This window comes from Gastrolobium bilobum, unplaced genomic scaffold (genome assembly GCF_033153095.1).
Source record: "Gastrolobium bilobum isolate Gb01-03AN ecotype WA unplaced genomic scaffold, APGP_CSIRO_Gbil_v1 utg5059, whole genome shotgun sequence".
NCBI lineage: Eukaryota > Viridiplantae > Streptophyta > Magnoliopsida > Fabales > Fabaceae > Gastrolobium > Gastrolobium bilobum.
This window is the reverse complement of record NW_026896615.1, coordinates 14,832-41,738: the sequence shown is the minus strand read 5'-3', so window position 1 is coordinate 41,738 and position 26,907 is coordinate 14,832. Positions and strand designations below refer to the sequence as shown.

Sequence of the window (26,907 nt, the reverse complement as noted above, 5' to 3'; positions counted from 1 at the left end):
GTCAGGCCGGTCCGGTCCGATTTTATTAACATTGGTTATAACTATAGACTACCGGTAGTACATAATTATAAAGGGTAATTGTAGATAGCCTTATCTAAAGTGGCTGTAGAAATATTTACCCCATATATATATATATATATATATATATATATATTGCACAATATTTTTTTTATATTTCCTTTTTATATGATAAAATATGTACATTACAATACATACTCTATTTAACTTTGTTTTTCTAATTTATTATTAAAATGTTAAGTTGGCGTATTAGTACTGGTGTGTAATTGATAATTCTTTTTCTTTTCATTTTTACGTAATTGTATTGTTTTTCTTTAATTTTTTTATTTTTGTGATGTTGATAACTAGGGTTGGCAAACGGGTCAACCCAACTCAACCCGAAAAAAATAAGCCGGATTAGGGTTGGCTCGAAAAAAAAAATGAGCCAGAAAATCCAACCCAACCCGACCCGAGCCGGGTTAGGGTTGGCTCAAAAATATGACTCGTGGGTTGCCTTGAAAAAATAGCTTGCGAGTTGGCTCAAAAAATGGCTTGTGGGTTGGCTCAAAAATGGCTCGCGAGTTGGCTCATTTTCAGCCTATTTAAATGAACCTGTAGTATTAATGCACTGGTTATGCGACTTCCATCAGCTTAAACAATACAATTGTCTTACAGAATAGTTTATAAAAAAAGCAAAATAGAAAGTTACAGAATAAAAAGTAAAAGCAAAATGTTTTAGTTTCAAATTTTCTTCACAACAAATTTGCATCAACATCAAAAAGCAATTAGAACCACTTGCTACTAAGTGGATAAGATATTTGAACCAAGCAGAGCCAGCACATGTTAACAATAAAAAAATGGCAGCGATATGAGAAGATTAGGGACTTAGGTTTAGAGAAGAAAGAAAGGCGATAATAGCGTGTGTGGGTTTTGTTTATTTTTATATATTATGTTTTTTTATTTTTTTATAAAAAAAAGCTCAACCTGATAGCTGGCCCGTTTGACCCGCAGGTTGGCTCATTTTTTTTCAACCTGGCTCGGGTCGGGTTGACAGCTCATTTTTGCCTACTCAACCCGACTTACTTTTTACGAGTTACGAACCGACGAGTTGACTCATTTTTACCAACGTTATTATAACTAGGAGAACAAAAACAAATCATGAATCAATATTAGAGGAGTGAGTCTGATCACTCATGTCCCATATGAGAATTACATGTAAAGTATTATGAATAAATGCTGAATACAATGAAAACATTTTTTTGAAATCATTTACGAATGAAAATTGGCATTTTCCAAAAGAGATAGCGAGAGAGAGAAAATTGACCGTTAATCATTTACTAAAATCACTGTGTAATCAGCACACCGCTGCATTTTGAGCATTACACGTAAATCGTAATGACCTGGTACTTGTTAAACCTTTTTTTCGTACAATATAGCATTCTTCTTGTGAAACATTGAAATTTTCTAGAAATAATTGAGCATCATTTATTACTACTCCTTGACTTTTTTTTTTCTTTCCTTTAATCTCTTGCACTCACAAAAGTAGTTAATAGATGGGACTTTTACTAAGAGTTCACATAATGCATGTGTGCACTAGTCATTTTTTTCTTGTATTGTGGACAAATTTTAAGAACAAAATATTAGTGTGGCTTTGTGGACACAAATTAGGTGACTTGAATGTAAAAGTTGGGTGAAACCTTTTTAAAAATCACCATTGAAAGAGATTGCGCGAAAGAGAAAGTAGGCATGAAGTGAGTCAAAATAGATAAGTGAAGGAATTGTATGAGTTTGTCATATAAACTACTTAACTTTGAAGTTCTCATACCCAAATTTTTTCAATAAAAAAGGTACTCAACCACTATATATAGTCGCATATCACTCTTACACGTTGAATAATGATATGTAAGTTTTCCGTTAATAATGTGCATTGTTTGATTAATGAATCAACAATTGATTATAATCAATTATTAATTCATTTGTTTTCAGAATAGCACATAAATACATTACAATCATTGCATTCATGAATTACGCGATTGCATGCTTAATCATCATCATAAATATATACAAATAGGTATGTCACTAATTTATCTAAATGGGTTTTTAGTACAATCACATGCAGTTCACATTTGTAAACGTGGTCCAACATTCTTCTCACTAGGTAATTACTGTTGAAACTATTGGATTTACGCAGAAGCGATTTAAGACCTAATACATTAATATGTTTACTGAATCATCATCGTCTCAGTAACACACAAGACATACCTCTTTAAGCGCAGATCTATAAGCGACCTCCTTGTGTGTAGAATCCCTTCACGAACTGATCTCGACCATGTTACAACACAAACAATTTTCTTATAGCTGGTTGACGGCAGACCTTCTAAACTATTTCTTAAGGGGAATGGGACAATGTGTGAGCACTCTCTCATTTTTCAGGGAGATGACCTTACTTCAGCCTCTGTTACTACAAAGTGAAGACCTTCTTAGACTGATAACTATAAGTGTAGAATATATATGAATTTCAATTGAGTTTTTGTGAAAGAACAAAACTCAATAATCACTTGATTTATAATGACTTGAATATTAAACTTCGGCATAATTGGGCCCAAAATCCTCCTGAACAACACTTTTTTTCTCCGAAAAGTTCTGTTCTTGGTATGATGCATAATTGCATATCGGGTGGCTAATAAATAAACATGTCATGTGAAGAGTTTTTTCTATTAACAAAATATAAAATCTCGTTTCTTTGGCTTTTTTACCCTTGTAGTGTAAAAAATAAAAAATATCATCAGTTTAATTTGTTTTGACAAATTATTTATCCATCTAATGCGAGTGAACGCGCATGGGGAGTGTGCGCATTTAAATCGGATATCATCTCCATGTGCGACTTGTGTAAAATCTAAAAAGTGTCTATCACTTGTTGTGCTTTATAAAACATGCCTCGGGAGAGTGCACGACTTGATCACGCAATGCTAAGATACGCATCTTGTTTTGTGTTGATTTTTACAAAAGTCACATATGGAGGTGATGCGCTACTTAAACAAGCATACTCCCTCTACGTGTTTCACTCGCATTGAATGGATAAATAATCTCCCAAAATAATTAAACATGTGATATATTTTATTTTTTGCATTAAAGTGGTCAAAAAGTCCATTTATGTAAATAGGTATTAATTTTTTATTTAATAGGAAAGAAATATAAAACTTTTATCATCACAATAATTTTTTTTTTTTTTTTGTTTACAGTACAACTGTAGGGGTGTTAACGGGCCGAGCCGAGCCGAGCTTTAGTCTTAAAAGGCTAAGCCTGTGATTAAATGTGTCGGCCTTACCAAGCCTGTTACCTGTTACGAATATAATTATCGGCATGTGGCCTGTCTTATTTACAAAAAATAAAAGCCTGACTTGGCCTGTTAGAAAAAAAATAAGACAATAAAAATTTATCCAAACAAAATATACAATCAACAACACTAGTAATTCCATAAATATTCATAAATTCAATGTATATCGAAACAACATAATATAGAACAAAATCATTCAAAAAGTCTGTTTAACTAATAAAATAGGGGTGAAATTGATTGAGAGGAGAGAGAGGGCTATTACAAATAGTATAAAAAATAAAAATAAAAATTAATATACTAGGTCAGTCTGAGAGGTTCCAAGACCGAGCTTTTGAATTAGAGCCTGAGACATTTTTACTAAACGAGCTTTTATACAAGTCTAAGTCTGGTTCCAACAACCAATATTAGGCATGTAAGCCTGAGCCTTCACGAGCCGAGCCAAGCCAAGCCAAAGGCCCCTAAAAGTCCCCTAACTCGTTTATCACCCTTAAGTACAAGTATTCAGAGACTAGTTTTTATATTAACTATGCATTCAAGTAAGTGGAACTTTGAAATTCATTTTTTTTCATTTTATGAATGAAAAATAGACCAATTCAAATAAGTTACTTTTCCAATGTGGTCAATTGATGTTTTAACCCAAGTAGTCGAAATAAAACTACACACGTAAGAGTTTCATCAAAAACAGACTGAGATGGTTCTCAATGAAGGTGACAACATAAAAAGGGAGCTGAATAACTTGAACTTAATCGATTTAAGATTGCATCAAACAGAAAAGTTGGCATCAGTCTCTGCTCCATGCAGGTTACATCACTAGTCCCAACAGCACTGCATCATCAATCTTTCAGCATGACCACCGTCAAGAACTACACCAATGACATTGAATCCATTGGTGAAGAAGATGGAGAAGAATTAGCACATCTAGATCTACCTTCTTCTGCAATGGACAAGACAATGCAGCTGCATGCAGATCAAAAGTCTAGCACTAACAAGAGCTACATGCCCCTTTTGGTGATTAATTACCTGTGTCTCTTTTTGGGCTCAATTTCTTCAAGTTTGCTCTCCAAGTGCTATTTCATCATCCACAAAGGTTCAAATAGGTGGGATTCAACTTGGGTTCAATCTATAGGTTTTCCTCTTTTGTTGATCCCAATTGGTCTTCCTTATTTCCTTAAATTCACTGTAAGGAAGCCCTTCACTGATTTCAATTAAAAAATGTTAATTTTATCCATTTTAATTGGTGTTATGTTGGGATTAAATAATCGTATCTTCTCATGGGGAAATTCACACCTTCCTGTTTCAACTTCAGCTCTTTTGTTCTGTCTGTCATCATTGTGATGCAAAAAATCACTTTCTCTAACCTTAATTGTGCCATCCTTCTTACCTTGAGCTCTATCCTTATAGCTTTAGATTCTAGTCATGAGACACCAAACAAGCTCACAAGAAAAGAGTACTTCATTGGATTCTTTTTCACAATTGTTGAAGGTTTGTTATTTGCCTTGTATTTACCAGTGATGGAGAAGATTTATGAGAAAGTATAATATTATGAAATAGTGATGGAAATGCAACTTATAATGGAGATTGCAGCAACATGGCCACAATTGGAATGATATGGGATTGTGGATTTTCTGATATGAAGAGAGAAATCCAAAGGACCAAATAGTTGGCGCCATGAAACTAGCAGGTAAGAGCATGTGTTTGATTCTTTTCAGTACTATCTTTAGAAAAGGTTTAAAACCTTAATCTCGGGATCCGTCCCGAATCAGACTATCCGTGAAGCTGGCGAATTAATTGGAATATCTAAAATAAAAGAAAAAAGAGAAAGCCAAATGATATTTGATAAGGGATTCAAAATTTATTGGGTGACAGTTATGGCAAATGTAGTGACTTGGCAATTTTAATTTGCTTTATGGGCACACATCTTCACTAACGGGGAATTTGCATGACAGCTTTGTTGTCAATGAATGTGTTAGGAGGGGTTGTCATGTTCAGAGATGTCTTTGGTGGTGTGAAGGCTGTGTCCACTGTTTTGTGCATGTGGGGCTTCTGCTCTTATGTTTATGTCATGTATACTAAAATGGGGGAATTGAAAGCTCAAATGAGGAACAACAATGAGTCATCCACAGAAATGATCCATAACGTGATGTGACTTGGACTATATCTTAGATAAGGTAGTTTATAATGTCCATCTTCCTCTAATTAGCCACTTTGACTGAGACTCGATCCAAAGGTTACTTGAATAGTTAATTACATGTTAAAATATCAATATTCTCCTTATTATATCTATCAGAAAAATATTTCTGCAGTTAATAAGTTATCTACATTTATTTCAAAACGACGTCGTTTTAGGATTTATAAGTTAAAAAATTATAATTATAAAAGCTATAATAACCTGGAATAGATTAAAATTACAAAAACACAGTAATTTTTGCCCTAAAACGACGTCGTATTAGGTTTATTACAGATAACTTACCTCCGGTAACTGCATAAAAAGCGAACCTTATATCTATTCCGTAATATAAATGCAAATTGTTGTTTATCTATAAATTATCTCGAGTTAATGAGCTTCAAATCTACAACACAAACCATGAACTAGATAGTTTATTAGATATCATTTTCATTAATGTGGGGCATTTAAGTTGATTTACAACTATCCATTGAATGCAAAAGAAATCTGTTACTTAAGATTTCTGGGATCTTAAATTAATCACGTATATAATATGTGCAAGTATATCAAGGCTGCATCCAACCTTTGTGAAGTCTAGGTAGCTCTCTGCAGACATATACCTAGACATGGTTTTTGCATTGCAGTAGGTAATTGTGTAATACCATATTTGGATGTGTCTATTAATTGTTACATTGGAGAAGAAAATTAATGAGCAAAGCTACTTACGAATGTAAGTTATTAGGACATCCTAGACACAACATTATTTGCATGATAACAAAAAGTTTGCCAATACCAAAAAAATTAAAATTAAAAGTGTACAGATAGGAGGGGGAGATGCCACGATTCAACAATCCTCCATCGTGATTTTCTTTTTAATTTTTTTTTAAAGGAATTATCATTCGTTTTATATAATATTATCTAAAGGAAAATAAAAGAGATTTTATTTTTATTTGGTTTGATTAAATAAAGGGAAAAATGTTTGTCATTTTAAATGATATAACACTTTGTCCTTTTAAGTGAGAGATAGACATAGACAAAAAAAATATTTAAATTTTAAATTAAAAAAAATCACACACTTTCTCTCTTCCATGATTTCCATTTTTCTGTATCTATCTCTCTCCTAAAATGACATAACTTATATCATTTAAAATGACAAACACTAAACCCTTAAATAAAAGAATGAAAAAATATTTGTCCTTTAAAACAGTTATTTTAGTTAAAATTATTATTATTTATTTAATATTTAAATTAAAAAATCTTCTATTCTCCTCCACTATAATATAACTGTTTCTCTCATTATACAATATTATAATTTTAATTAAAATAACATAATTTTATATCCTTTAAAAAAATACTAATCCCCTAAATGAATGAAATTAAATGTTAAAGAAATGAGGTGGTGGTATGGTAAGCCTCGAGCTTACAAATGTACCCTTATTCCGCTAGTTGTTTGATTTAAAGAATAATAAAGTTCAAAGATGAAAATGCCCACAAAAATTTGTTCCGACACCTACAGCTTTGATAGCATCACGTTAATAATATTGAGGTCAATAAAAAGGATGCATTATATGTATAAATTTTTTATTTATAAATTATATTATATATTTTTAAAAATGTGGGAATACATTTTTAACTGAGTCTATTCTTGAAATATATAGTTGAGTTTATAAATAAAAAGATTGTAAATATAATTTTTTTCCCAATAAAAGTACTTGTATTCCATAAATTATAACTGGTAAAGAATTTTATTGATTTGATAAGCCATATTGAAACATATCATACATGGTGTGAGACAATCTTGACTTGAATTTTCCAATTGTCCCAAAATCTACAGTTCGGGAATGATACAGACAAGTTAGGTATTCATTCAATTATTCTCTCATTAGTATCCTATAAAGAGGAGCGATAATATATGATGTGTGCATATTTCATGATAGGGCCCTCTGAAATAGGGACTCGTGTTTTTTTTTTAATTGTGCGTGTTGAACACGTGTTTGACACGCGGTCAATATTTTGGGACACGTGGTTAACTCTTTGACACGTTTTTTAACACGCAGTCAATTTTTTTGACACGTAGTCAATGCTCGGACACATTTTTTTTAATCTTAATTTTATTTTATTAACTAAAAATAAAAAAAATCATTTATAAATCAATTTTTTTCTGTTATAAAATTTGAAATGAAAAATTAACAAGGTACGAAAAATTATTTTTGTTTATATTTATGTTATGAAATTTGAATATTTGATTGGTTATATGACTTATTATGGACTGTTATATCTATTAAATATAAATTATATTATATATTAAAAATATTATTTAATATCAAAACGTGTCCCAACGTGTTGAAATATGCCATTTTTTAAAATTAACGTGTCGGCATGTCGTGTCCCGTGTCAGTGTCCGTGCATCATAGACTGAGCCTCATCCCGAATGAAAATAGATAGTTAAATGAAAGCATTATTGAGGTTTAGTTATTCTTGGGAGTGTCATCTTAAATAAAAGATCATATAATTAATCAAATTGTGATAGTTCAGTTGATAGTTAAAGGAGCTGAACAAGTAGGAAAAAAAATGACCTTTGTTTGATTCCTATATGTCCCATTTGAGAGAAGTTTAAATATTTTCATCCCTAACACTCCGGATTAGTCTTATAGCCAGTTCAAAGAGTCGAAGCTTATAAGGATACCAGGGTAAGGCAACTCACCTCAAAGAGGTAATTAGGATTGAGTTAACTCAAAAAAAAAATGACATGGTTATATGAGAGAATTATAATCATACAAAACTGAATCCATGGTAATAAAAGAAGAGAGAGAAAATTCAATAGATAGTTACAACATCATCGTCGTTGATTTAACCATAGTTATTAAAACCGGACCGACCCGGCAGGGTCGACCCGGGAACCGGTAAACTGGTCATATAACCGGTCCGGTTGAAGCAACGGACCGGCCATGCATCAGAACCGGTGCGACCCGGCCGATTTTCATAAAAACCGGTGACCCGGTCGGTTAACCGGTGACCCGGCCCGGTCCCAAAAAAAAAATCCAATTTTTTGTTTTTTATAAAAAAATCATAATAGCCATATTTGAATATTTTTTTGGTTATTGACTTACATAAGTTATGTACCTACAACACTAATATTATCTCAATTATGTACTATGCATAAAATTTTGAATTAATTTATAGTTAGAGATGTCGTTTTATGAACCTAAAGCCCCGTATCACGATCGTTATATTTTTGTTTGATTTTTTATTTGATAATAATATGTGATTTATTATTTTTTGTATTAAAATATTTGAAATATTTATCATTTTTTTTAGATATTTGAGTATGTTTATAATTTTTTAATATAGATTATAAAATTGCATATAATTACCGGGTCATGCGGTTGAACCAGTGACCCAGTGACCCGGTACCTCGACCGGGTCAATGACCGATCCGGTTTTAATAACATTGGATTTAACTTTGTACTGTTGTGATTTTTCCACGTAACCATATCATGTTTTATTTAACTAGAGGATCAATTTTTGTTATTCTTGCCTCCAATCACCCTATAAGCCCCATTTCAAATTTTAAAAGGTGTTATTCCATATGATATTTCTTTTTCTTTTTTTGTGTGGATAAATCACATATATCTTCTACGAAACAATTTCTGTTCAGATCAAATGCATAATTAAGACTTTAAACCCCTTCCAAAGATGTTATCGGAGAGGATAGAATAAATGTTCTCATCCCCACCTACTTAACTCCTATTCGCCAACTAAACTACGATCATTTGATTCCATGATATGATATTTCTAACACAATTCTTTGTTTACGTTCATTGATGATTGTAACTTAATTATTTTTGGATATATCTATTAATTCATCAAATATCCAGTTGATTCGGTTCTAGAATTGTTGGACTCATTATATTTAATTATATTTTTATAATATATATATTGTTGCATCATTTGATAAATTTAATATTTAAGATAATTATTAATAAAATCAAACTCAAAATAAAATATCTAAAGTGAAAAATATTATGCACCACAATATATCAAAATTAAACCTTTAAAATAATGAAAAATATATAAATGATATATAGTCCCGAACCTCATGAGAAATGATGATTCATGAAGGGGCCGTGATGGATGAGCCCAAAAGAGGCCCGTCATAAGGCCCACAAAGGTGAAGTTTTGGCGGGAAGACGTTGGTTTCCTTAACCCTTTCTGGTTTTCCCGCGACATAGTGCGCGCCCATTTGGTGAAGCGAGAACAGAGAAATTGAATTCCAAACTAAGAGGTTAGGGTTTTGGAGTGAGAAGAAAGCAGAAGCAGCAAAAATGGAAGCATATGGCGGGTACTTGGTGGATGAGAAATCCGTTACTGTTGAGAACGCTTTCTTGGAATTTCTCAAAAGGTTCTCTTCTTCTTCTTCTTCTTCTTCTTCTTCTTCGTTTTCATGATAAAAAATAATTAACTGTATTTTGTTTGAGTGAAATCAGCTTCAGATCTGGAAATCGGAACGAGCTCCATTACGAAGCGGAGATAGAAGTGATGAGAGACTACGAATCCAACACTATGTTTGTCGATTTCGACCACGTCATCAGATTCAACGATATTCTCCAGAAAGCTATCTCCGATGAATATTTAAGGTTTTTATTTATCTGTTTTTCTCGAAACCCTAACGTTTCTTAAGATATTGGAGACATTGAGACCTGTCTTCTGTGTTGAATGATAGATTCGAGCCTTATTTGAAGAACGCCTGCAAGAGGTTCGTTACGGAGCTCAAGCCAACCTTCATATCTGACGATAACCCTAACAGGGACATCAACGTTGCCTTCTACAACATTCCAATTGTTAAGAGGTCTCTGCATTTCACATTCCAATTTGATTCTCAATTAGTGAATTTTGATTTTTTGTTATTTTAATTGAAAATGGAGGCTTTGGAGTTTCTGTTTGATATTAATTTTACTGGGTATGCCTCAGTGAATGAGTTTTTAAATGAATTACATCAATTGTGTGTGTTGTTCACCACCATACTTACCCACCTTCAGGTTAAGGGAATTGGCCACATCAGAAATTGGTAGGCTTGTATCCGTGACAGGAGTGGTAACAAGGACAAGCGAAGTTCGGCCTGAGCTTCTCCAGGGGACTTTCAAATGCCTAGATTGTGGTGGGGTTATAAAGAATGTTGAACAACAATTCAAGTATACCGAGGTGGTTCACAGATAATTATTATTTTTTTATTCTTGTCATATATATGAATATCATGTGGTCTGCATGTTTGGGCTTAAATTATGATTCATTGTTATCTGTCATTCGCTTCATATCCTGATTCCTATTTGACTATTCCCGATGTTCTGTCATGCCACTGCAGCCAACAATCTGTGTAAATGCAACCTGTAACAATCGAAATAGGTGGGCTCTTCTGCGCCAAGAGAGCAAATTTGCTGATTGGCAAAGGGTCAGAATGCAGGAGACATCCAAAGAGATACCTGCAGGCTCTTTGCCCAGGTCATTGGATGTTATTCTTCGTCATGAGATTGTGGAACAGGCCAGGGCTGGTGACACGTGAGACTTCTCTTGCCCTAAATTTGCTTGAGCTAGTCAAATTACAGTGAAATTTTCACTTGTCAGAATGTGGTAGTCTCAATCAGCAATTACATTCTGTCTCACTGCAGGGTGATTTTTACTGGTACTGTAGTTGTTATACCTGACATATTTGCATTGGCATCCCCTGGAGAGAGATCAGAATGCCGTCGGGAGGCTTCTCAACGCAAGGGTTCTACAGCTGGAAATGAGGGTGTGAGCGGCCTCAGGGCTTTGGGAGTTCGAGACCTCTCCTACCGTCTAGCTTTTATTGCCAACTCTGTTCAGGTTGGTTATTTGTGGCTTGTTAATATTTAATGGTATGTTCATATGATGTGATATTTGATTTTGTGACGGTTGTTTTTAAATGGTTTGTTTCAGATTTGTGACGGCAGAAGAGATGCAGACATAAGGAATAGAAAGAAGGATGCAGATGAAGATGATCAGCAATTTACCGTTAGTTCATGATGCACACCATCTATATGCACTACTATATTACAATCTGATTTAGATTTGATATTGTCAGCTATTGTGATCTGTGTTGCCTCCATTATGAATCTTGTTGAATGTTTATGTTGATGTAAAGAGCCCTAGTTTAGCCTTAATTAATAACTATACATCATTTGCTATTTCCATTTGCTATAATCAAGTTACATATTTTCGGTTGATCACTATTCCCCCTATCTATCCTCAATATTATCAATCTATATTTCTTATGTAATACTGGTTGGATTTTTCTGTTCATTTTCTTTTCCTTTTTATCGTCTATTGTGGTTCTTCTTAACCTGATCATTTTTATCCACTACATACACTGCACACACATAATGTTTGTTCAATTTCTGTTATGTGTCTGAGAAAGAATAATTAACCCTAAGTTTAGCTGGTTGATTTGACAGGCACAGGAACTGGATGAAATTCAACGAATGAGGAACACTCCAGATTTCTTCAACAAACTAGTTGAGAGCATTGCTCCAGCTGTTTTTGGTCATCCGGATATAAAGCGAGCAATACTTCTTATGCTAATGGGTGGTGTCCACAAATTTACTCATGAAGGCATCAACCTCAGAGGAGACATAAACGTTTGTGTTGTTGGAGATCCCAGCTGTGCAAAGTCTCAATTTCTCAAGTACTCCCCCTTCTTCTTTTTGATGATTACTTTATACTGGTTTATCCAAATTGAATGACTTATGTATGTTAGTCTATCATTTCAGATATACTGCAGGCATAGTTCCAAGATCTGTGTATACATCTGGTAAATCATCATCTGCTGCTGGTTTGACTGCAACTGTTGCCAAGGAACAAGAAACTGGGGAGTTTTGTATTGAGGTCAATGTTCTGTGGCTCTTTTGTACTTATTGGAAGTGTAAAAAATAGTTGTTAACTATTTGCTAACTTTCATTTTTTTTTGTCATTTTTGTCTTAGTGTGCCATATATTTGCTTCTTTCCATGTTTTAATGAATTTAAAATGTTACAAACAAATTATGATATCAAAAAAAAAAAAAAAAATGTTACAAACAATGTATAACGCTTCCTACTTTATGTTAGATTAAACCAGTGCAACTTTTCATCTCTATTACTTGATAAATCATATTAACAGCATTAGAATTTTAAGAATTGGAAGAGTTGAGATCTGCTTTAGGTTGAAATTACTCCCAGGAAAAAAATGAATCAGGAAATAATAAAATGTTACATACATGCTTGCGAGACAAAGTTAGAGAAGGTGTTTGAGTCCTCTTTTTTTATCAAATGTGTGCTGCATATTTTAAGTTTGTTTCCCCATCTTGGATTGTAAATTCTAGTCATGCCAAATTGTTTAGATGATGTTGCAAATAGAATTTTACATTTAGCAAACCGTATTAAGTGTTGCGTAGAAATTATTTATGAAACATGGCTGCGAAGGGCATAAAAGAACTGCAAAGGAAGCGGGTTTTGATCTGTTTGGGCATTGTATCATTATTGATTGCTTAATATTTGCCACAATCTTGTTTTCTTATAGAGAACTTGTTTTCAGGCTGGTGCTTTGATGCTTGCGGATAATGGCATTTGCTGCATTGATGAATTTGACAAGATGGACATCAGAGATCAGGTAAAGGCATATGTTTTTTGACTTTGCATCCCATGGTCATGGATTGGCAAGTATCTCATATTCCATTGGATTGAAGGTTGCAATTCATGAGGCCATGGAACAGCAGACAATTAGTATCACAAAAGCAGGAATACAAGCAACACTTAATGCTCGAACTTCCATTCTTGCGGCTGCCAACCCTGCTGGGGGACGTTATGATAAGACTAAACCTCTTAAGGTAAGATGTTCTGTTACCCGGGTATTGATTGCCTTGCCATTAAGTACAACTTGGCCTAATTGCTTTAGTTTTTCTCTTTTCCTGTTCCAGTATAATGTGGCCCTTCCACCAGCAATACTTTCAAGGTTTGATCTTGTATATGTTATGATTGATGACCCAGATGAGCAGACAGATTATCACATAGCTCATCATATCGTGAGAGTTCATCAAAAGCGTGAAGGTGCTCTTGCTCCGGCATTCACTACAGCAGAACTGAAGCGTTATATAGCTTACGCAAAAACTCTTAAACCAAAGGTTTGATGACTAGTTTATGTCTTTGGGATCAAGTGCTTTCCTGAATGGGGACAAATTTACCTTTGGACTTCTTCCTTATTTAACCTGATTAATGCAGCTCACGTCAGATGCCAGAAAACTATTGGTGGAATCTTATGTTGCTCTCCGTAGAGGTGATACAAATCCTGGGAGTAGGGTTGCATATCGTATGACAGTTAGGCAGTTGGAGGCATTAATCAGGCTTTCGGAGGCCATTGCACGGAGTCATTTGGAAAATCAGGTGCTTTTATGTTTTCAGAGGCTTATCCGTATGCTATGCATTTATTACGTATTTTCCTTCCGTGGTCTAAAGAAGATTTCTAACAGGTGCAACCTCGTCATGTTCGTCTAGCAGTAAGACTGCTGAAAACATCCATAATAAGGTAGGACAAATATCTCTTGCTTACTCTCTTTTTTCTTTCAATTTTTAGTTTGGGAGCTATGTTTTGGCAATAATTCCGCATTTTACTTTTTCCTACAGTGTGGAGTCCAGCGAGATTGATCTGTCTGAGTTTCAAGATGAAACCCGCGATGACGGGGCAGGTAGTGGTGATGTAAATGATAATAATAGAGATGCTGACGGTCAAGTGGGAAACTCTACAGGTCAGCAAGCTGCTAGAACTAATGGTGAGGCATCGTTAACCCATTTTACCTTGAAATCATCTATCTTGACAAAGAAGCTTAATTATGATTTGGTTTAATTATCTTGCAGAAAATCCAGTAGATGGATCAAACCCCCAAGCCAAGAAACTTGTTATAAGTGATGAATATTTTCAGAAAGTTACCAGGGCCCTTATCATGTATCTTAGACAGCACGAAGAGACTGTTATGCAAAAAGGTGGTCACTGAAAACCTTTACGGTTTTTTAATATCTGAACACTAAGAACGTTATGAAGCATTCAATTAATTAGGCTTTGTTTTAATGGACCTGACACCTGTAACTTGTAACTTGATTCTTTGTCTGGGGCACATCAAGATTTATTTACTTAAACTAATTTTTCGCTAGGGATACTGTGAAGTGTCCAATGTGATCTATTATATTGAAAATTGAATTTTCTGTGGGCTTATTAATTGCAGGAACTGGTTTGGCTGGGATGAGGCAACGGGATTTGATTGCATGGTACGTAGACCAACAAAATGATAAAGGCAATTACAGTTCCATGGAGGAGGTTTCAGCAGAAATTTCCAAAATCAAAGCTATAATAGAGGTATAAATTTGTTTTACGTACTTCCAAGACTTTAGTATATATTATTGGCAGGCATGTTAACTATATCAAACCCTTGTACTGTAGAGTTTAATTCGAAGAGAGGGCCATTTGATAGTTGTAGATGATGGTAGGCAAGCAGCAGCAGAAGCTGCTGGTGCAGAGCAATCAACATCGATATCTAGAAATGACCGAATTTTAGCCGTGGCTCCTAATTATATCATTGATTGACTGCCAAATGATCAAAGAAATTGAAATCACTTCATTTCTCATTCACAATATTGCAGTGACCTGATTGATGGTTCACTTAGTCTTGTCTTGAGCTGCAAGCTGTTTCCTTATCTGATGACTAGATTAGTAATGCTGAAGATCTGACGTTGCTCCTGTATAATGAATGCATTTGTATATGGAATTTATCGCCAAAGAAGGGTGAACCAACAGCCGTGTGATATTTCATCCATTGTTTTAGTGGTCCTTACCATCATCTGTTTACTACTGAAGAGAGACTTATATATCAACTGTCAAAGTTTGACCGATGTTCTTATTATATTAGATTAGTTTTATGATCTATGTTTGTATTCTATTTATTTTTAGTTCTGAATATTTTATAAATGAACGGATTAGCCATTTCAACTTTTTAACAGATTAAATCTATATGGAAATTAATCAAGGCCAAAATTTCTCTTTTCACACCATAAGAAAAACTGCGAAGCTTTAGCATCATGTACTTGATAGCTAGTCTTGCTAATAAACCAAACTATATTATGTTACTTAAATTTTACATGAGAGTAGTTCTCCTATGTTATAAAGAGAAGTTATGTGAGACTTACCATTAAAGGATAAAAAAGAAAAGAAAAAAAACGGGTGTAATTTTTGAAGTGAGATAACATGAGATAATTACTTCATGTAAAATAAGAGTAGTATTTTCTTTGATATATACCAATCCTTGATTTACAAGCAACCTTCATTTCTATATTCTAAACGGACAAGGGTTTGAATAGAACTGAAGTCATTGAGGGCGAGATTGCAGTACCAGCGAAGCCATGTGCCAAGTTACATTTGAGTAGCCAAAGCAAACACAAACGCATTTTTGTCCTGAACAACACACAAAAATGATAAAAAGCCAAATTATGATTTACAGATCAACATCAGAGGTATTAAAATTAATAAAGTAAAATGACAGATAACATAAATACAAAATGGAAGGGACCCATATGAATATTTGCCACCTAAGGAATGAGTAGATTGCCAACTGTCATTTCCCCCACAAAAGATTTGTTTCCTTTTATATCCCTATGGTTCCACACTTAATTACAAGCAACACCTTGTCTTTGAAGCATATTAATCATATCAGTTAGACCAAACTCTATTAAAATACTTGATGCATTTTCAGTTTTGTCCTTGCATCATCTTTGACGTTAATGTATCATAATAGTTGCATGGGGCCGACAGGAGAGGGCTATGAAGTCATTTGAGTAAGCATCAGGTTGGCTGGCATGAATGGTCAAGCGGTCATGCACGTAATTAGGTTGGAACTTGGAAGTATGTAAGGGTGGTGTGTGCTGGAGTGGTGCCTTCAGAGTAATAAAAACTACATATTTATATGTGTGTGGCACTTATTTTGAAGAGACAAGTGGCTGGAACAGTTGCATTGAGTTCGACTTTGATAGTTTCATAAGTTATAGTTTAAGGACCACGATAGACTTGAGAGATAGATTACAGAGTAAGATTTGGAAACACAACACAAGATATGGGGTATTGGAAGTCTAAGGTTCTTCCTAAGATCAAGAAGGTTTTTGAGAAGAATAGTACCAAGAAATCTGCTGCTGCTGCTGAGATCTCCAAGTCCTTTGATGAGTCAAAGGTTTGTCTTCTCAACTTTTAAACCCTATGTGCATGTTCAATGTTCTTTTTTTGCTTAAAACTTCTTTATATATCTTGAAAATGAAACTATGATTTGGTGTTTGGTTTAGGAGGAATACAACAAAGCGTTTGAAGAAAAGAAGACTGAACTTCAAACAAAAGTACTTGAAATATATGAGGCTTCATCAACTGAAGTCAAGGTAAGAAATATATATATAGACACACACACACACCCCTCTACGTACATATATCAGAATAGAAAAAAAAAAAAAAAAAAAAAAAAACCATCAATATTGATTGAAAGCCCTTGTTAAAAAATTTCATCACCTTTACAGGGTTTGGTTAAAGAACCTAATGAAGCAGGGCTAAAGAAGAACTCCACAGCAGTTCACAAGTTCTTAGAGGAGCTCGTTAAAATTGGTAAATTATTTGTTGTCTTCTTATTTTATTTTTTCTTGGTTGAAATTTCTTGCCTTACTATTTACCAGAAAATTGCAACTTGGATCTCTATATTTTAAGAGTTTAATTTATTTAAAATAAAAGATAAGAGTTTATTTAATAGTCCAGTACTGTACTTAATCACAAATATATTTCAGATTTCCCAGGATCAAAGGCAGCATCTGAAGCATCTTCTAAGTTTGGACCAGCCTTGGTTTCAGGCCCAGTTTTCTTTGTTTTTGAGAAGTTATCAACTTTAATTGTTGTAGAAGAGAAAGAGGAAGTGAAAGTTGAAGCCCCTCCTACAGCAACTAAAACAGAAGAAGAAGATGAAACAAGTACTGTCAAAGAGAGGGAGATAGTGGTTGAAGAAGAGAAAAAGGATGAGGAAAAACCACAAGTAGTAGAAACCACTGAGAAAATTGAATCAGAGGCACCTGCAGAAGCTAAGGTGGAAGAACAACCAGCTGAGCTTGAACCAGCTGCTAAAGAGGAAGAGAAACATGCTGAAACAGTTGCAGTTGAGCAAGCAGAACCTTCAAAGCCTTGATAATTTCATTCCCCAATAGCAGATGCAAATATATGTGCATTAGTTTGCATATAATCAAAATTGTTATATACCAATGTTCTCTTATTCTTTTGTATCTCTGTAATTGATGTGGGGTGCATAGTTTGCTGTTGGAGATTTGATAATTAATGTGTATGTGAATGTTTGTTGTGAAACATTTTGTAATATTCATTTTCATTTTTCAGACAAAAAAATTGGGGTGGATCTTTTGGTTCATCAAATCCTTCATGTCTGTTGTTTCATTTAAATTAAAGTGATTAGTTTCCATGTGGGAGACCTGTTTGGCTGGATTTTCCTTTTATTTGCTTGTGTGTGTGGGGCTTCTCTTTACTATTCATTGACTTACATTCACTAGACAAATGTCCCATATTCCTCGGGATTAATTCTATGGTTCAAAAAGTTCAACTTATGAGAATATTAAGAGCCAACTCATCTAAAGAGATAATTAGAGTCTGATAAAAAAGAAAAAATCCATTCCCCATTAAACACACATATGATCTTTCAATCATGAAAAAATAACTTTACTATTGTTCCGATTCACAATTAGGGTCTAATACTTAAAAAAAGAAAAGAAAAAGAAGATACTTACGGGGGTGTATTGGATTAGGATTTTAAAAGACTTTTTTGAGATTGATAAGTGTCAAAGACACTATGTTTTTAATGTTAAAAATAGTTCAAATAATAATTAATATGATTAAATATATGGTGTTAATTGATATAATCTTAAAGAATATTAAAATGCCAACAAATAGATAAGATTCTAATCTTTTCTCATTGTTTCAGGTTGTTTTATACTAGAAGAACAAACTACTACTAACTTGATAAGGAGAATCGGCCGAAGATAAATCAAAAATAAAAAAAATAAAATAATCGGTCAAGCTCACCTTAATACTCTCTTCAGCGAGCAAGTAAGCGAGGAAAGCAATTGAGCTCGCTCCACTGCTCCCCACAGCGAGCAAAATGGCGAAGAGCTCGCTCCATTGCTCCCCACAGCGAGCAAGTAAGCGAGCAAAGCAATTGAGCTTGCTCCACTACTCCCCACAGCGAGCAAAATGGCGAGCAGCTCGCTCCACTGCTCCCCACAGCGAGCAAGTGAGCGAGTAAAGGAAAATAGCTCACTTCAGCAAGCCCCTCAGCGAGCGGGTCCAAAATTAAAAGCCCAGTTTTCAGCCTACAAATACAACGCGACGAAGCCTTCAGAGGGACACATTCAGAAGACGAAAGAAGGCGAACGCGGAGACGAAGACGAAGACGAAGGTAGAAGGCAGAAGCGGAGGAGAAACTCTGGAGCGGGATTCCAAAGGAGGAGAAGAAGATCAAAGCTTCACCATTGATCGTCTTTAATCAAGTTTTATCATGAACTCTGTTTATCTTTCAACATCTTTTTATTCTGAATTTATGAACATGTTAGGCTAGTTTATTTATGTAGTTAGGATTATCGATCCAATGTGAATCCTATTTGTGGTTTAATTTAGTTTCTTTAATAAATTATTTCAGTATTTGTGTTTTACCTTGCATAAATTTTTATATCCTTGTATGAACTGATCACTCCTATAGGGATTTGAGGGTTAGGGCTTGCAATAGACATATTAGGGTTTTAGTCTTGACAAGGGTAAAATACCAATTCTTGTATGACCTAGACCTAGACTTGCTTGAGTTGTAGACTTTATAATTCATCGCGTTTAATGCTTATTCTAAGAAGGATTACTAAGACATTAGAATTCTAATTAGAGTAAAGGGTTTAAGTCACTAAGACATTATGATTTAACCAACTATTTTTAGAAGATGAGTTGTCTGAAATATCTGAGGTAAATTGTTATTGAAATTAATTTAAACTACTTTAGGAGGATCTGAGGTGAAATAATTCCTAATTGCAGCTTTTGTCTTTGATATTCTAAATTAAATTCTTAATTCTTGCGTTCATGATATTCTTATTAATTAATGCAATTAATTTTAGTTTTATTTTAAATTCAAAAATTATTCTATTTTCCAAACCAATTCGAGTTTTCCAAATTAAAGGGACTAGTTATAATAGTATTTGACGCATTAATCCTCGTGGAACGATATTTTTATTTCACTACTTTATTACTTGAAACGATCGGTATACTTGCCGTAATCGCAACAAGTTTTTGGCGCCGTTACCGGGGATTAATCACGCCAATATTATTCATAACTTTCGATCTTTGAGATTGGAATTTATTTTTTATTTTATTTTATTTCTCTTGTTTATGTGCGGTAGAGTAGATCTTGAATCTCTACAATTTGATCCTGAAATAGAGAAAATCGCGAAAAAGAACAGAAAACTCACTAAACAAAGAAAACAAGTAGAATCTTCGAGTTCACAACCCAGAGCAGAACTCGAGATGGCTAAAAATAATTAGCCACGTCATGAAAAGGAGTTGATGGAGTCAATCCTCACTCTTAGTTTTACAAGGCCGAATTCGAGTCTCACGAGACCAACAATCGCGGCTAATAATTTTGAGATTAAGTCGGCGTTGGTCATATTGATTGAGCAATCTGAATTCGCGGGAGAGGACATAGAAGATCCTCATGAATTTCTTGACAGATTCCTTATGATTTGTGATGCGGTCAAGAAAAACGGAGTATCAGATGATGCGTTGCGACTACGATTGTTCCCGTTTGCTGTAACGGATGAAGCACTTAGATGGTTGGAACGACAACCAGCAAATAGCATAAGCACTTGGGAAGATCTAGCTGCAAAATTCTTAGCCCAATTCTTCCCGATGACAAAGTACAATCGGCTGGTTAATGAAATAACCAATTTCATTTAATCTGATGGAGAAACTTTATGTGCAGCCTGGAAACAATTCAAGGAGCTTCTGAGAAAGTGTCCTCAGTACGAGTTGCAGCCAGGGCAAAAAGTTCGAATATTCTTCAACGGGATGACACCAGCTTCAAGGATGGTTGTCAATGGTGCAGCTGGAAGATCTATCAGACAAAAGACACTCACTCAGACTCTAGAATTGATCGAGTCCATGGTAAGGATGGAGAATGAGAGTATAGCAGCTCAGCCAAAGAAATGAGTTCTCCAATTAGAAGGTAATGATGCCATGTTAGCTGAGCAGAAGCTTCTCTCACAACAGATGGCTATTTTGAATAAAAAGTTCGAAAAGCTTCACGCATCTTCAGATCAGACAAAGTCTATCTCCTGTGAATATTGTAAAGGAGAACATGAGACTAATGAGTGCAACGTACTCATAGGAGCAGATCCGATCCAAGTCAATGGGATCTGGTACGATCAGAGGACTCAGCAAAATCCTCAAAGAAATCAAAACAATGCTGCAACTGGGGGAAACACTTATCAAAGATGGAAGAATCAAGGAGGCCTCGATTACAATTCGAATCAATATTTACAGCCTCCTCCAATTCCACAAACTCAACCATCTGAATTAGAGAGAGCATTACTGCAGTTGACAAAGACAACTGACACCTTCATGAATGAAACGAGATCCCATCATAAAAATCAAGATGCATCTCTTAGAAACTTGGAAAATCAAATCGGTCAATTATCACGACAATTAGCTTAAAGGACTAAAGGCTAGTTTCCAAGTGACACCATAGTCAATCCACGAGCGGATTGCAAGTCAATCGTCACAAGGAGCGGAATTGTGATTACACCTCAAGAAAAGCCAAAAGCAGTCCAGAAAAATGCTGAGCTCAATGAAGAAGATGAGCAAGAAAAAGAAGTGGAAACACCTACAAGCAAGGAAGAGTCAGTTCAAAAAGACAAAGGCAAGGCAAATGAGCAAACTTTTGAAGCTCCAAAGAAACAATGGGATTATTCTCGTTTTGAGAAACCACCATATCCCATGAAGCTAAAGCAACAAGCATAAAAGCAACAATATGCTAGATTTTTAGATATGTTTAAGAAGTTGCAAATTGATATTCCTTTTGCTGAAGCTTTAGCTAACATGCCGAATTATGCTAAGTTTATGAAATATCTCTTGTCTAGAAAGCATAAATTGCAGGAATGTGAGACAGTAGCTCTCACAGAGGAGTGCAATGCTATTATTCAGAAGAAGTTTCTGCCAAAACTTTGAGATCCAGGGAGTTTTAATATCCCAATTGCGATAGGCAACATTAATGTTGGCCGGGCATTGTGCGATCTTGGAGCAAGCATCAACTTGATGCCATTGTCACTTTGTCAGTAATGAAGTCTCTTGGAATGTCAGAGTTGAAGCCCACTATGGTATCTCTACAACTTGCTGATAGATCTCTAGGAAGACCAAACGGAGTAATTGAAGACGTTTTTGTCAAAGTTGACAAATTCATCTTCCCTGCAGACTTCGTAGTCTTAGACATGGAGGAAGAAGGAGATATGCCCTTTCTCTTAGGTCGACCCTTCCTCGCCACAGCCAGAGCAATGATAGATGTAGAGCAAGGAAAATTAGAACTGAGGATGGATGACGAAAAGGTCACCATTAATGTATTTGATGCTATGAAGCATGCTAAGGATAATAATGACTGCTTCCGGGTGGATATTTTGGAGGAGCTGTTTCTCGAGAAGAAATCTGATGATCAGACCCTGGATCAAGAGATGAAATTCTTTGATGAAAACTCTCCAAAAGAAAATTCTGAATTTCCATTGGAAGAGTTAAAGAAAAAGGAGTCAGACATCATTGTTCAAGCACCAAAGATAGAGTTAAGGAACTCCCTTCTACTCTTAAATATGTCTTCTTAGGAGATGCATAAACTTATCCAGTAATCATCAACAAAGAGCTATCTAATTCTGAAGAAACAAAGTTGATGAAAGTACTCAATGATCACAAAACAGCCATAGGGTAGTCCATCTCTGATTTAAAGAGAATTAATCCTTCCTTTTGTACTCACAAAATCCTTATGGAAGACAACATCAAACCTGTGAGGCAACCTCAGAGACGACTCAACCCCACTATGAAAGAAATGGTTCGGAAAGAAGTAGTGAAGCTTCTAGATGCAGGCATGATTTACCCAATCTCAGATACTGCATGGGTAAGTCTGGTTCAAACATTGCCAAAGAAAGGTGGAGTTACAGTAATAAAGAATGAGAGCAATGAGTTGATTCCCATCAGGACCATAACTGGGTGCAAGATGTGTGTGGATTATAGAAGACTAAATGACGCCACACGAAAAACCATTTTCTCCTCCCTTTCATTGATCAAATGCTAGAGAGATTGTCTGGGCACGTTTACTACTGCTTCTTAGATGGCTACTCGGGTTACAATCAAATTCCAGTAGCACCAGAAGATCAAGAGAAAACAGCATTCACATGCCCGTTTGGAGTGTTTGCTTACCGAAGAATGTCGTTTGGCCTCTGCAATGCACCAGCCATTTTCCAAAGGTGCATGCTTTCCATCTTTTCTGACATGATTGAAAAATACTTAGAGGCGTTCATGGATGACTTTTCTGTATTTGGTTATTGCTTTGATTCATGCTTAGTTAATTTATCTAAGGTTTTGAAACGTTGTCAAGAAACCAACTTGGTTTTAAATTGGAAAAATGTCATTTAATGGTTAAAGATGGAATAGTGTTAGGATATAAAATTCTGGAAAAGGGATAGAGGTTGATAAGGCAAAGTTGTTACTGATCGAAAAACTTCCCCCTCCTAGTAATGTTAATAGTGTTAGAAGTTTCTTAGGACACGCGGGCTTTTACAGAAGATTCATCAAAGACTTCTCCAAGATTGCAAAGCCCTTAAGTCAAATCTTGGTAAAGGATGCTGATTTTGTCTTTGATGAAGATTGTTTAACTGCTTTTAAGGTTTTGAAAGAAAAGCTTACAACAGCACCTGTTCTGATGGCACCAGATTGGAGTCTCCCATTTGAACTCATGTGTGATGCAAGTGCATATGCTATAGGAGTTGTTCTTGGTCAGCGTAAGGATAAACTTTTACATGTTATCTATTATGCTAGCAAGGTTTTAAATGAGACACAAGTTAATTATGCCACAACTGAAAAAGAAATGCTAGCAATAGTTTATGCATTAGATAAGTTTAGACCTTACTTGATAGGTTCTAAAGTTATATTTTTACGGACCATGCTGCTTTGAAATACTTGATGACTAAACAGGACGCAAAGCCAAGCTTGTTGCGTTGGATGCTTTTATTTCAGAAATTGATTTGGAAATCCGAGATAAGAAAGTGGTGGAAAACAAAGTGGTTGATCACCTATCAAGGATTCAAGACAAAGAACTACAAGATGGACCTGAGATAGAAATCAAGGAATCCTTCCCTGATGAACAAGTGATGGCAGTCCTCATTAGGCCATGGTTTGCAGAATTTGCAAATTACAAAGCTGTTGGAGCACTTCCTGAAGACCTTACATGGAAACAAAAGAAGAAATTCCTTCATGATGCAAAGAGGTACCACTGGGATAATCCATTCTTATATTTTCAAGGTGCTGATGGGATTATTCGTAGGTGTGTATCCGAGTTTGAAATTCCAAAAATCTTGTGGCACTGCCATGCATCAGAATATGGATGACACTTTGGTGGAAATAGAACTGCGCAGAAAGTCTTACAAAGTGGATTTTATTGGCCCACTATATTTAAAGATGCGCGAGAGTTCGTAGAGAAGTGTGATAGATGCCAGAGGACGGGAAACATTTCCCGAAGAGATGAAATGCCTCTGAATTGCATATTGGAGGTAGAGGTATTTGATGTATAGGGAATTGACTTCATGGGACCATTTTCGATGTTATACTCTAACCAATACATCCTGGTAGCTGTGGATTACGTGTCCAAGTGGGTAGAAGCAGTGGCTCTACCTACAAACGATGCTAAGGTAGTTGTGTCTTTCCTGCGAAAGAACATCTTCACTAGATTTGGAGTTCCACGAGCTATCATCAGTGACAGAGGGACCCACTTTTGCAATAAACAGTTTGAGAGTCTGCTCACGAAGTATGGAGTCACACACAAAGTGGCTACACCATATCATCCTCAAACAAGTGGGCAAGTTGAGATCTCCAACAGAGAACTGAAGCAAATACTGGAGAAAACTGTGGGGAACTCCAGAAAAGATTGGGCAAGGAAGCTAGAAGATGCACTCTGGGCATACAGAACAACTTTCAAGACCCCCACAGGTATGTTGCCCTTTCAACTGGTATATGGTAAGTCTTGTCATCTCCCTGTAGTGTTAGAACATAAGACCATGTGGGCAACTAAATTTTTGAATTTTGAACGAACAAAAGCTAATGAAAAGAGATTATTGCAATTACATGAGTTGGATGAGTTCAGGTTAGCTGCTTACGAGAATGGAAGGGTATACAAGGAGAAAGCAAAGAGGTGGCATGACAAGAAAATAATCCCAAAGGAATTTGAGCCAGGACAGCAGGTATTATTGTACAACTGACGTCTGAGGTTGTTCCCAGGTAAGCTCAAATCTAGTTGGTCAGGTCCGTTTGTGGTTAAAAAGGTATTTCCTTACGGAACAGTGGAAATTTCTCCTCTTGATGCCAACAACCCTTTCAAGGTTAATGGCTGTAGGTTAAAATTATATCACGGAGGACAGGTTAACAGGGATAAGGTCTCTATCCCGTTAACTTCAACTGATACGTAAAACTTGTCAACGTCAAGCTAATGACGTTAAACAAGCGCTTGTTGGGAGGCAACCCAATAGATTTATGCTTTTATTTTATTTTGCTGCATTTAGTTTTTGTTTTCGTTTATTTTAGTTTAGTTTTAATCCATGGTGAGGTTTATGTGATGAATTTCTTATGCTACTGCTTGTTTTTATTATTATTACGTGCTCCTAGTTTCTGATGTATAGTCCATTGCTGAGGACAGCAAAATTCTAAATCTGAGAATGAGGGAGCACCACATATGCAGTAGCAGACAGATTTCCCTGTGAGGATGAGTAGAACTTCAGATTTTTTCAGATAAACAGGGAACCTTCTTTTAACTTCTCTTCATTTTAATTGTTTATTTTATTTTCTCCTCTTTATTTGATTTATTGATAATTATTAGATTATGCCAATGGAGAATTAGTCAGTAAAATTTATATATGATGTGATGACTTATGATACATTTTATTTTTTATGAATAATCATTGATTGAGTTAGTACAAGAATCAGCAAGAATAATAAATTTTCAGTATGAGTGATTGAGAAAGAGCATAATTTACTAAATTGCACACCTACAGCCGTGAGGTTTTGAGCCTAAAGAGAAAAAAAAATCGGTGTGCACTTCACTGTTGAAAATACTTCTAGAATTTGTTTTGTTTCTCCTTGAAGTGGTTGTTTACATGCATGTTTGAAATGATTGAGGCAATTTTATTGTTTTAGCTACTTAGCCTAAAAATGCCAACCATTATGATATCCTTTGTTTAGCCCTTTGAGCCTAAGCCTTTTCTTTTCTTAATACCTATTGTTTTAATTAGCCACTCCACATACACATCTACCTTAAATAGGATTGGATTGTAGAAATTTCATGGTAGGGTGTAAACATTAGTACTTCATCATGTAATTTTAAGTGGTGGAAAAGGAGGTTAGGTGAATTGAGCAAAAGCAAAGGTTGAAAAAATGGTGAAAATTACTTCTTTGCAAATAAAAGTGTTAAAAAAAGGAAAATGAAAAAAAGAAAAGTATTGTGGGTGATGAAAAAAAAAAACACAGAAAAAAAAAACACAGAAAAAATAAATAAATAAAAGTGCTGAAAAAGAAAAAGGAGGAAATAAGGAGAAAAAGGATTATCTGTTAAGTGTTTACACTTTACCATGATCTTTATGTGTTCCAATGCTTTAGCTAGTTTTCTCTTATTTATCCTTCCTTTAGCCAAGCCCCATTACAACCAGAATAAAGACCTCTTGATCTTTTATGCATGTTAATTAACTGTAGAGAGTGAGAATATGACCAAGCTTATGGAAGTATTGATACAGTGAAAGGATGAGTGAAACACTTACCCCTTAGACAGATGAGTGATGAGTGATTTAATATTTCTAGTGAGGGGAGTGTTAAAATTCAGTTATTATGCTTGATTGATAGATCCCATGCTTTAATTTTATGACTTGCTTGCTTTTGATACTGCTTAGTTATATGTTTATTCTTGAACTCTTTTATTCTCTAATAAGTCTGATCATTGTTGAATTGATGTACTGTCTGAGTATCACATTACGCATGATTTTTGAACTTTTGCATATATCTCATGTTCT

The 26,907-nt window shown here is 35.0% G+C and overlaps 2 protein-coding genes, 1 non-coding gene and 1 pseudogene across 6 annotated transcripts; 3 read left to right on the top strand and 1 right to left on the bottom strand.

Moving 5' to 3' along the window:
* Window positions 1-4,180: 4,180 nt before the first annotated feature.
* On the top strand, window positions 4,181-5,480 carry LOC133300975 (probable purine permease 4; annotated as a pseudogene).
* A 4,343-nt stretch (window positions 5,481-9,823) lies between these two features.
* LOC133300986 (DNA replication licensing factor MCM6) lies at window positions 9,824-15,151 on the top strand. 4 transcript variants are annotated; one of them, XM_061500580.1, is made up of 18 exons: window positions 9,824-9,900; window positions 9,986-10,135; window positions 10,222-10,347; window positions 10,538-10,700; window positions 10,861-11,054; window positions 11,165-11,360; window positions 11,454-11,528; window positions 11,969-12,198; window positions 12,284-12,398; window positions 13,085-13,159; window positions 13,236-13,376; window positions 13,467-13,670; window positions 13,768-13,929; window positions 14,016-14,071; window positions 14,170-14,291; window positions 14,401-14,526; window positions 14,766-14,896; window positions 14,981-15,151. In XM_061500580.1, the coding sequence occupies exons 1-18, from the start codon at window positions 9,824-9,826 to the stop codon at window positions 15,122-15,124; spliced, it is 2,487 nt and encodes an 828-aa protein (XP_061356564.1). In that variant the 3' UTR covers window positions 15,125-15,151. The 4 variants fall into 4 exon arrangements, with proteins under 4 accessions (XP_061356564.1, XP_061356563.1, XP_061356562.1 ...); XM_061500579.1 differs by having other exon boundaries at window positions 14,170-14,315; window positions 14,413-14,526; XM_061500578.1 differs by having other exon boundaries at window positions 14,170-14,315; window positions 14,410-14,526.
* A 1,348-nt stretch (window positions 15,152-16,499) lies between these two features.
* Window positions 16,500-18,025, top strand: LOC133300982 (plasma membrane-associated cation-binding protein 1). Its single transcript, XM_061500573.1, has 4 exons — window positions 16,500-16,757; window positions 16,867-16,956; window positions 17,092-17,176; window positions 17,353-18,025. Exons 1-4 carry the CDS (start codon window positions 16,644-16,646, stop codon window positions 17,742-17,744), a joined length of 681 nt encoding a protein of 226 aa, XP_061356557.1. The 5' UTR covers window positions 16,500-16,643; the 3' UTR covers window positions 17,745-18,025.
* Window positions 18,026-20,522: 2,497 nt separating this feature from the next.
* Window positions 20,523-20,628, bottom strand: LOC133300990 (small nucleolar RNA R71). Its single transcript, XR_009750122.1, has one exon. It is a non-coding gene; the product is annotated as a small nucleolar RNA R71 (small nucleolar RNA).
* Window positions 20,629-26,907: the final 6,279 nt, after the last annotated feature.

Coding starts and splice junctions, on each gene's coding strand:
- LOC133300986 (XM_061500577.1), top strand. CDS start 9,824: ATGGAAGCATATGGCGGGTACTTGGTGGATGAGAAATCCGTTACTGTT. Junction 9,901..9,985: donor TTCTTGGAATTTCTCAAAAG/GTTCTCTTCTTC, acceptor GAGTGAAATCAG/CTTCAGATCTGGAAATCGGA. Junction 13,930..14,015: donor GGAGTCATTTGGAAAATCAG/GTGCTTTTATGT, acceptor GATTTCTAACAG/GTGCAACCTCGTCATGTTCG.
- LOC133300982 (XM_061500573.1), top strand. CDS start 16,644: ATGGGGTATTGGAAGTCTAAGGTTCTTCCTAAGATCAAGAAGGTTTTT. Junction 16,758..16,866: donor AGTCCTTTGATGAGTCAAAG/GTTTGTCTTCTC, acceptor TGTTTGGTTTAG/GAGGAATACAACAAAGCGTT. Junction 16,957..17,091: donor CTTCATCAACTGAAGTCAAG/GTAAGAAATATA, acceptor TCACCTTTACAG/GGTTTGGTTAAAGAACCTAA.